The 11,108-nt window shown below is 39.3% G+C and overlaps 1 protein-coding gene across 3 annotated transcripts in view; it reads right to left on the bottom strand.

Annotated features, from left to right (window-relative positions):
- Nucleotides 1-2,727: 2,727 nt before the first annotated feature.
- osbp2b (oxysterol binding protein 2b) overlaps nt 2,728-11,108 on the bottom strand; it is a 56,993-nt gene continuing 48,612 nt past the window's right edge. For all 3 annotated transcript variants that reach the window (XM_049578186.1, XM_049578187.1, XM_049578188.1), the window contains one exon: nt 2,728-9,655. In XM_049578186.1, the coding sequence (XP_049434143.1) occupies nt 9,513-9,655 (143 nt within the window). In that variant the 3' untranslated portion in view covers nt 2,728-9,512. The remainder of the gene's footprint in view (nt 9,656-11,108) is intronic.

Raw genomic sequence — 11,108 nt, 5'->3', positions numbered from 1 at the left:
ATAAAGTTATTCAATTTAAATGTATAAGTTAAAAAACATTATTCATATCCATATTTTTTGTCAAAACTATAGGGGGCCATTGGAGAGGCGCGAAAGAGCCACATGTGGCTCTGGAGCTGCAGGTTGCAATAATTATATAGCATATTTAAATATTGAAAAGAAAAGGAAAAAAATAGCTATGCTACTACAGGCAACCACATATTGCCATCCAAAATAATCATTAGCAAATGCAATTATAATCATAACAGAATAACACATTTCCATTATTATTATTACTACTGATTGTAGTATTACAGTGTACTGCAGTTCTGCATGTGGTCCTAAGGTGACATTGCTGTACTCCAGCAGAAGCAGTGGGCTAAATCAATGTCAAATACTGCATTGTTTCTCTGTTTCATTACTTTTCAAAAGTATTAAAAAAGTGAAGAACTAGTATGTGATATGAGTGTTATATAGGCTGTTTCAATGTCAATCGATAATGTTTTTGTTAAGTGTTAGTATGTCATAAAAATGGCATAAAACTCATAGTATGTAATAAAAAAGTCATAGAATAGTATGTCATTAAAAAAGTAACTGGAAAAAGTCACAGTGTGTGCACTTTTGCTGCAGCCCTCAATCATATGCTGGCACCGTAAAACAGCACTTAGTCATCAAAACTTTGAGTAACCTTGATCTAAGATATTTCTTTCAAAATGCTCTCGCAGAAGGCGTCTATTGAAAATGGCCCCCCCTTCCAATGTTAAATAGGCAATCACAGCCCTGATCATGGACAGTACTTTGCAATACAGAGTCTTTAAAGAGGGTTCACCCTCATAGTTTCTGACAACATCATCAAACTGAATCATTTCAATTCAATTTGTCAGCCTTTGTGCAGAAATTAAGGCCTAATCATTTCATTTTTTAATCTTGCATTGACTAACTGAAAGACTAAATGGGTAAAACTGCAGGAGCTCCGCGAATGTTTATTAATTAGCAAGTGTTTGGGACAAACATGACAAAACTGTACACATAAGTACAACTGCAGTGCACTATATCACACAAGACCTCCACTGAGAGTTATCATACAGCCCCATATGGGTTGATGTGCAGACAAGGTGAAGTGAGATTGGACTGATTAATCAAGATGTCAGGATTTTGATAACTTGCAGTGCATCTGATACACAAGTGTCACAAGGGCCACCCTTTTATCCCATGTCTCAGTCCTTCTACCTCCTCAGTGATCACCCCCATTAAAACTGACCTGGACCTGCTTCTGCACTCTAAAAATGCTGCTAAGTATACTCAGGAATGAAGCTCAGGTTGATGTAACATACATATTTCTATTTTTACCTGTAGTACCACTTATTAATCTAGATTGTTTTGGTGTGAGTTGCCGAGTGTTGGAGATATTGGCCGCAGAGATGTCTGCCTTCTCTCAAATGTAATGGACCTTGATGAGACTCAGCCCATGATGCTAAAGTGTCAAACACATACATCTCAAAAATTCAACAGCAATGTCTCTTTCCAGAAATCATGACCTGGTTACTCAAGATAATCCACAGACCTTGTTGTGAGCAGTTTCATTTAGGAACTGCTTTTTTTCTACCGAACTACACTCACCAATTGTATCACTGTGCAGAAGGAAGTGTGCATCTACTCATAGATGAGAAGCTCGTGTTCGTGACAGCATGAGATGTAAACACTAATGGCGTCCTCCTTGTCTAAAGGCCATTGCACACTGAGTCAATTTTTTCGTCCTAAATTGTCACACATCTAAAAATAAATATGACTTTATGTTGTGTCAATTGCATTTGCACACTGACTCCAAAACTTTCGTCTGTCATTTAACTTTTCGAAACGGGATCGATTTTCTGCTTTTTTTTTGACGGGATGCGAACACCGCTCTCTCAGGTCACGCGCCTACCAGCCACCCCGCTCAGACTTTCACCACCTTAACTTTCATTCTTGTCCTGCTGCGTTTCCCCTGACACCACTGGGTGCCTTTAAACTATAATGGCAACCAACCGCATATCGTGCCAACCGTTTTTTGTTGGTTTCTGATGCTGCAAGTCAATGCCCAAGCGCCAGATTTTGACCACTTCAGAGAGAGACCGGGCTCGCCAGATAGGCAACCCCAGTGGAGAGAGGCAAGGGAGGAAATGTATCTATTCTTTTTGTCACATATTGAAAATTTTCACAGCGAATAAAACAATAAAACACATTGTACTAAGTGTGCAAGGTTTCTGTGCGTAACAATTTCTTTTGTATGACGGATTAAAAAACGCATAAAAAAAAGGGACTCAGTGTGCAAAGGCCTTAAGCAGTAATGTTAGAGAGCTCAGTGGTGCTAGGTGAGCGAGCTGTAGATGCACACTTCCTTCTGTGGCAGTATGGTTAGCAGGTGTAGTTTAATCAAAAAAAAAAAAAAAAAGTAGTTCCGTTGATTATCTTGAGTAACCAGGTCATGGTTTCTGGGAAGAGACATTGCTGTTGAATTTTTCAAATGTATTTTATTTATTTATTTATTTATTTGGCACTTTGAGCACCATATACTTCCATTATATTCAAGAGAAGGCTGACATCTCTACAGCCGGCATACTCGGCAACTCACACCAAAACAATCAAGATTAAAAAACAGCACTACAGGTAAGAGGAGAAATATGTATTTTTGATTCTGAGCAAACTGTCCCTTTAAAACCCATCCCATCTTTTAAGTGTTGCAGAAAGAGAAAATAAAGCAGACAGATATCCAAGTGTCAACAATAACAACTTTATTATCTTCTTTTTTTCATTATTGTGTCTTTGTCATTTAAAGACAATGTTATACAAGTATAAATAAAGGGAGAAAATACACAATTTAAAAAAAAAAAAAAGAAAAAAAAAAAAGAAGCACATCCTCAGTTGAATCCGCAATCACACCTGAATACACCTGCGTGTATTTGGGGAGTAAGAGTAATAGTCAAGGCAGGTCAGTCACCTTTGACCTCCTCTACCAGGCCGCTGTTGTGATGTGTCTCTCAACCTTCATCATCGCACAGATTGTTAACGTCATCACCGTCTCACAACAAAGCCGTGAGTCACAGTCCGAGGAGAAGCAGGGTTCAGTTTAGACAAGGCAAGAAAACTCTCCCCAATATCATTAGTTAATGTCTGCCTCAAACTGAGCAGCATCGAATGAGGAGGAGGTGTGTGCTGCGTGCACACACACCAAGCTCATTATGCATACAAACAGTATGAAAACACCAATGTAAGAATAATGGCACCCATGAGAAGGTAGAAGTCAGAACAGAAAAGCTTAAAAATCAAAGCTAAAAAAGAAAAATCACACCATAGTGAGTTAAGATGAAATGAGAGAACTAATGAGAGGGGGTTTACATGAGACCCTCTGAGATAGGGAAGGCAGATGAAGAGGTTGTTTGAGTCTACAGTACGCTCTCCACACACACTTTGGTTGGTTATTCCCTTTCTGCATGAGGCTGACAGCCACCAGCTAAAACAGCCACACCTCACTGCAATATTGCTACAGCTGTCCAGTACCGTACATGCCCTCGCTGGGTCACCTTCAGTAGGCAAGTCACCATCAAGTACTGAGGTCACGTTATTTGGAAATGCACTGATTAAAACGTATGATGAGCTCTCCGTTATCATTCAAAATATAACACGTATTCTCAAATATAAAATCATCTAAACACAATATATTAATCTCTAGTAAAGTCTTCAAATCGATCGCTGAGAAAGGAAATCACAGACTAAATTTCCGTTTGTACAATTTCTTCACCGCCGTTCAGCAGTGATGTCACGACTGTGCATGATGATATAGAGTTTACTGTACAGTTTGCTAGATAACATAAAAGAAATATGTTGCTGCAGCAGTGTCTGTCGTGACATGTGACACACGTGATATGAGTTTAAGTGAACACATCAACAGCTCGTATCTTTGTTCGCACTCAAAGATGTCTGAGTGAGGAAGTGTAATTAGCAGAGGTGGGACCAAGTCAGTGTTTGGCAAGTCACAAGTAAGTTTCAAGTCTTCGCACTCAAGTCAAGAGTCAAGTCCTAAGTCAAGGCCCGAATCAAGACAGGCAAGTCCCATGTTGAGTCTCAAGTCAAGATGGGCAAGTCCCAAGACATGTCTCAAGTCAAGATGGGCAAGTCCCAAGACAAGTCTCAAGTCAAGACAGGCAAGTCTCAAGTCAAGACAGGCAAGTCCTGGGTCAAGGCCCGAGTCAAGACAAGTAAGTCCCAAGCCGAGTCTCAAGTCAAGACAATCAAGTCCAGAGTCAAAGCGCAAGTCAAGACAGACAAGTTCCAAATCAAGGCCCGAATCAAGACAAGCAAGTCAAAAGTCAAGGCCCAAGTCAAGACAGGCAAGTCCCAAGTCGAGTCTCAAGTCAAGACAAGCAAGTCCAGAATAAAGGCCCAAGTCAAGATAGGCAAGTCCCAAGTCAAGGCCTGAGTCAAGATGGGCAAGTCCAAAGTCAAGATGGGCAAGTCCAAAGTCAAGTCTGAACTCAAGACAAGCAAGTCCAGAGTCAAGGCCCAAGTCAAGACAGGCAAGTCCCAAGTCAAGGCAGGCATGTTTCGAGTCAAGACAGGCAAGTCCTGAGTCGAGTCTCAAATCAGGACAGGCAAATCCCAAATCAAGTCAGGCAAGTCTCAATTCCTAAACAAATCATAATGCTCTTTATACCAAATGTAATGTAATTTTAACAACAAAGTGATAATATGTTATAAGTATCGTGAATGCTTTTCAAAATTTGTAATTTGTTGAAAGTTGTTGCATCTCTCTCTGTAATTTTCAACCCGCACATTTTGCATATTGAAATTCATTTTTTTTTTGTTATCCACCGCATAGTTTTTGTACATGAACATTATCTTTGGTATCATTTTTTCCTTTTACGAACTGATGCTCAGTCACATAATGCTAGTTCCTCATAATTCTCATTCCTCCGCAACTTGATTGGATGCTGTTGGATTGGTTTCTGTAAAGTGGATCTTGTGAATTAGGTGTCGTCTTACTGGGAATGAACAGAGTTAATGTTAGTTGATTCAGAAAATGAAGGGAAATGAATTGATTCATGGTGCACTTTAACAAGTGTTAAGCAGTTTCAAGTCAAAAGGCTCAAGTCCAAGTGAAGTCACAAGTCATTTGCAAGCCTTGTTTGATTTTGTCAGGTGGGGTCTAAAGCCATCAAATTTGTGGCTCAAGTCCTTCTCGAATTGAAGTCATGTGACTCGAGTCCTTCTCAAATCCAAGTCAGGTGACTCGAGTCCACACCTCTGGTAATCAGAGAAATTAGAGGAATAGTAAGACATTTTGGGAAATACGCTTATTCGCTTTTTTGCCAAAAGTTACATGTGAAGACTGAGAGAAGTATCAGTCCTCTCATCTAACTTTTGGCACAAAAAACGCAAAATAAAACAAAACAAATGTCAATAAGTGTATTTCCAGAAGTGTTGAATTATTCTTTCAGCATGTCATTCTGGATCAAACTGTGCTCAAGACCACCAAAATCAAATCAAAAAAACATTAAAACCTTTGATGTAAATGGATAAAAGAAGCATACTTTGTGCAAAAAAAAGCATCAATCATCATTCATTTCATTAACAAATCATTAATTCACGAATAAAGCGTCTCACATTTTATATTTTACCAGATCATCATCTATTCTATGTGAATTCATGTATTTTCCAGTGCATTTTATACATCTTTATGGCCCGCACATCAGAGGAACTCCTAGATGTGTTGATCTATGAAATCATCACTGAACCACGGTTACTAATGTGCTAGTATTAAGGACTCTATAAAAAATATTTTCAGTGTGTTAGAACAGTTTTTTGGGAATATAAAACAAGAAATCTGCAGCCAAATTGAGGGTGCCTCAGAGCTAACATCCATCTTTGCAGAATCAATCTGGATTAAAAGATAAAATTACAGCAAATCCTTCAGGCTCATTCAGTCAATTTGTTTTCAGATTTGAACTGTACTGTACAGATAACTTAATACTCAGGTTAGTATAATTATTCTTCATTTTACAATATCATTCTTTTATCACAAAATATTCACACAAAGAGACCAGATGGTAGATACAATACCTTCAGTCTTAAATTCTACATTCCTAACAATAATTACAAAAAAATACTAACTTCAAAACTCTTGTCTCCGTAGACGTGTAGTGCACAGGTCGGGGGACTCTTTCCCTTGTTCAGTCAATTAAAGGCAAAAGACTGAGGGATACCTTCATGAGCTGATCCCAGATCAGCATGTCCACAAACACTGAGTGAAAGGACTACATGTGAGTTGCGATGAGGCTGGAGCGGCAGCTGGGGGGGTCGTCCGTGGCTGACTGCTCGGAGGTATGCTACAGGAACCAGCCCTGTCTGCTTCTATAACCTTTGACCTCCTGTCAGTTGAGGCCACTCCGGACTCCTCAGAGAAACCGCTCCAGTCACACACACTGTAGTCCTCCTCCTGGAAACATCTGAGCTACAAACCAGTGACTGATGGCGGCTGTGGAACTAGTGAAAAACAATATGTTCCTGTATGTTCTGGGTGGTGATCGCTGCATGTCTCAGTGCTTTGGGGCAGACTTAATACTCTGTATGATCACTGAGAATGATGTCGCTGAAAATGGTCACCAAGGATATGGTATGTGTTGCTATGGGAGAGCACCAGAGGACAAGGTCAAGTACGTGTACAGAGTGAAACTTTCTCAACATCAACACAGAGATATGTACTAACCTATGATCTACCACAGTGAAAAGTGCTTATTCAGTCGATGGAGATTAGAGTGATATGGATGTTCGGTGTGTTACTGCTGAAACTGCACTGTTACAACTAAAGGACTCGCTATGGCAGAATCTTACTAATCAGAATCACAAATGGGAGATGTCTGAAGCATGTTTAGATGACTAAAATGAATCGAAGCATAGAGGCAATTCATGTTGAAAATATGAAATGATTAAGCAGTCATATTATCTCTACATGGACTCTAGTCTAATTGATCACTTAACAGACTGCATCATCTGGAGAGATACTCCAAACATTCACACCAAATAAAACATATTTCCGCACAGCTGCATATATCATCAGTTCTGACAAACTAGCCTCGGCTGTATAAGAGAGGGATTATTTGCCCAATCAAATATTAACAGTTTGTTATGGAGACCACAAGTGTGAATAAATAATTAAGACATTATGCAGTTAATAATCATGTAAGTATAAACAGACAAAATGGATAATATAACCATAAAATTGTGAAATAATCCAATACATGACACTGTGTAACATTATTTTCAAACTATGTGTTCCTTGTTTGTTTGTTGCTTACTTTGTTTTGTTTTGACAAGTAACAGTTCAGTTTTTGAATTAATTTTAAATAGGGAAGGACTTGCGAAAAAAGCCATTCAGGCTTCCCTTCTTCCCGACACTGAAATTACTTCTATTGTGTGTATTATTTGTGCAAATAAATAAACTAAAATACATTTTTAAAACACAGCTCGAGATTATGAATTGTTATTTCCTGCTGCTTATTGTCATGATGAGAGAATTAACTGAGGGCCAGTTATATTTCTTTCCTGCAGTTTTTGTTTCACAATGTAATTTTTCACCAGCTGTTTGACTTCATCATGCCTCTTTGCCTGTTAGCTCAATCAGAGAGAATACTTTCCTTTTTCACATACCTGACTCTACCTGACTCTGACTCTGTGTAGGCAAAATAAAATAAAATAATAATGTATATTAATAGTAATAAAAAACTGCAGACTTAAATAAAAGTGAATTGATATAAACAAAAAATAAGCAGCATGAAATAACATTTCATTCGTTATAAGGTGCTTAATATATAAAATGTATTGGATTGTTCAACACAGTCTTGGTTATGTTGCCTGTTTTGTCTGTTGTTGTTTATAGAAATGTTTTTCCTTCAGAATGTCTCATTTATTGAATTAATCTCAACCACTTTGGGTCTGCATAATTGATAAAAAAATCTAATAGAAAAAATAATGAGCACTTGAAATAATTCCCGTGAAGAAAAAGGGGGGAACTGATTTAAGATTCATAATGTAGGTCTAGCATAATCTCAATTGTGCTGAATAAAACGGAGGATGAGGACACTTTTCTTGTAACCCCTGAAAATACTGACATGTCTATCCACAACCCAGTTGCCAGAATAAAATGTTGGCACTGTTTGTTTCTGCAAACCACAGATATGTTCCATTTGTTTTTATATGTATCATCTCAGTGTTTCTGATTACATGTGTATAAGCTGACTTTGTCATTGCGAGGTGGAGGGGACAGTGACACTTAGGCGAGAGGCTGCCAAGCTGCAGACCACTGTTCGAGACCAGTAAACAACAAAAGGGAATGTTTTTAACTAGATATCTTGGCATTTCCAGTAGCTACACATGATCGTACCCTAACCATATCCAAGTGGTTTTTGTGGCTAAACAAAACAACCATAAACTGTATAATAAAGACAGATGGCATGACAGCTCCCAAAAAATGAAGCCAAAACATCTCAATTGCCCCCTGGTGGCTGGCTGCAGTACAGGTCATAAACCCTGCCCCTTCCATGTAAGCAGGTGGGACATGAGCCAAACTTGTGATGATGTTTTCCAGTGATGTTTTCTATCATTTAAGGGAGTTCTCATCACACTGATGTATGTTCAGGTGTTTTTTTTCCTGATTAAGTTTGGTTTTAATTTGTTATTTGATGCTATAAAAAAGGGATTTGACGTCATGATTGACAGCTATGTGAGCCAATTGGAGTGCTTGCGATCAATGGCATGGCTCACGACTGGTTGGACAGGTACAGACTCTGGCTCCAAATGATGTCACCAGCACAACACAGCAGTGGCTGTACATGGAATATTTTGGCTCTATTTTTGTACAGTGGGAGTAAATGGTAAGTCCTTGTTCATCTTTATATACAGTCTATGATAATCACATGTTAACCACAGCATTGTTGGAACATAAAGTTTCAACATGTCCACGACATAATGGTGTACAAATGTAACGTATTTGTGGTTTGCAGAAATGTACAATCCCAATATTGTTATTCAACACGGGTGTGTTTCTATTTGCCTGTGTATGATTTTCTTGCTGTTAGTTGTCGGATAATCGTGAGCTGCATTGATGTGGGTTTCGGTCCAATCAGTAAAAACTCTTAAATGGGGTGAACGCAGAAAAGTGCATTGTGAGTAAGATTTATGGAGCACCTGATTTCAGGAGTGTGCAGGTGCCTTTATTGTGGCGGTATTCGCACTAACCAACACCACCTCACATCCACACATTATCTCACTGCTGTTTCAGTATAGTGTCAAAGACTCTCGCTTCTTTTCCCCCATAGTAAAAACAGATTGAGAGTGTACATTTGGAGGTAATCTGAGAGTGTGTGAAACATACACATTCTCATGCTCACTAGAGGTCCACATGGTGCTCATAAGCCAGCTATGCCGCATTGCTGAAGGACCGGAGGCAGAGCAGATCCCTGTCCGATGAGGTTAGGAGTGATCCAGGCTGAGCTCCGGGGTTAGAAGATGTCAGGACACATGCTCCAGTCCTGCCTCTCCTTTGACTCCCAGTAACCTCCCTTGTACACAAAGTTTGTCTCTCCAGTGACTGAGTCCCTCCTCTGGTGAAACCACAACGGCTGGTAGCCTTCGTATTCTTTGCCTGTGGGAGGAAGTGCAGGTGTTACTCAGTTGGCATCAGTTAAATTGCGCTCTAGTGGAGAAGCCACACTTGCAAGCAATTCACTGAGTGATCAATTTGCCTTCATACATATGCAAGTACTGTGGAAGGAATCAATCGCTGTGCACTAAATTTGGAATAGCTCCAAATGTGAGCCGTGCTCGTGTAACGGTGAACTCAAAAGCATCAACAGAATACAAATGAGCTCAATGTGTGCGATGCAAAAACCTTGATCGTTCACAGTGAAGGGGAAAATTATAATCACACTTTTGGAAGTACCTGAACTGTATAATCAATCTGTGTACTCAATACAGAAACACACTCAAAAGAGAAAGGAATTGCAGCACAGCAATCAGCTCATGTTACTGTTCTCTTTGTAAAAATATAATGTCAATTTAACTCAGATGAACAAAGCATAAAGTTTACTGTTGTACCAGAAAAGTGCCCACAAGCATTAGAGGATGACGATGCAGTGCAAATTAATGACTTGCAAATGTGGCTTCACCGTATATTCAGAATACTTTAGAGCTGTATCTGTTATTTCATGTAACATATTATCTCTAAATGAAAATGTCACATGTATTGCAGGAAAAAATCGTCATTTTTCCTGGGTCGTTTTCTGGAGGAGTTGACATGAAAGGGGGGTATCATGCAGTTCCCACACAGAGGCAGACCACACAGAGGACACACGGAGGATGAGGGGTGTGTGAGCGTGTGTGTGTGGGAGTGATGCACAACAGAGGGGCACAGGGCAACCCCCACTCACCAGAGTCATAATCACACTCTGACCACCAATAGAGGGAGGAAAAGAAAGACAAGTCATGGGTACATCGAATACAAACCTAGCCTACGCACAACACACACACACAGGAATGCCACCAGGATGAACCGTCTCTGCTGAGTTCTCTGTAAGGTTCAGGCCGGCTACTATTACACGTGATCTTTTGTGTTAAGTGCTGCTGACCTGCAGAAACTGTTGTACGTACTGGGATGAGTACTACTACTTAAATGCTAGCCATTAAGATTAGGAGATCTTAAGAAATTACCCGAAATAATGTAAGAAATCCTTTTTATAACTTAACAGCTACTACGTACTTATCATTTTGTGTAATGCTTTTGTTTGAGGGTGGTCTTGGCTGTTTGTCACAGTAATTGTAATTTAATTATGTAGCGTTGTTACATGCAACCATTAACTTCCCAACACTGCCTGCTCTAAAGCATAATCCTTACCTGACAGAATTTCAGCTCTGTGATTTGGTGATTTTTTTAACCGAAATGTTCCTTAGGTTAACTTCTATCCTTGTGTTTATGAACATCGCCTTTATGTTTAGCTTTTTTAATAAGCATTTTCTAAATCTGCTGCTTATTTTTTGTACTACTTTGTGCTCCAATTGTTACCTAACATTGTCAAAGCAGAAAATAGCTGGCAGTTTTA

The sequence above is a fragment of the Epinephelus fuscoguttatus genome, linkage group LG6, assembly GCF_011397635.1.
Source record: "Epinephelus fuscoguttatus linkage group LG6, E.fuscoguttatus.final_Chr_v1".
Lineage (NCBI taxonomy): Eukaryota > Metazoa > Chordata > Actinopteri > Perciformes > Serranidae > Epinephelus > Epinephelus fuscoguttatus.
The sequence above is the reverse complement of the archived record's forward strand: the minus strand, read 5'-3'. Positions and strand labels throughout refer to the sequence as shown.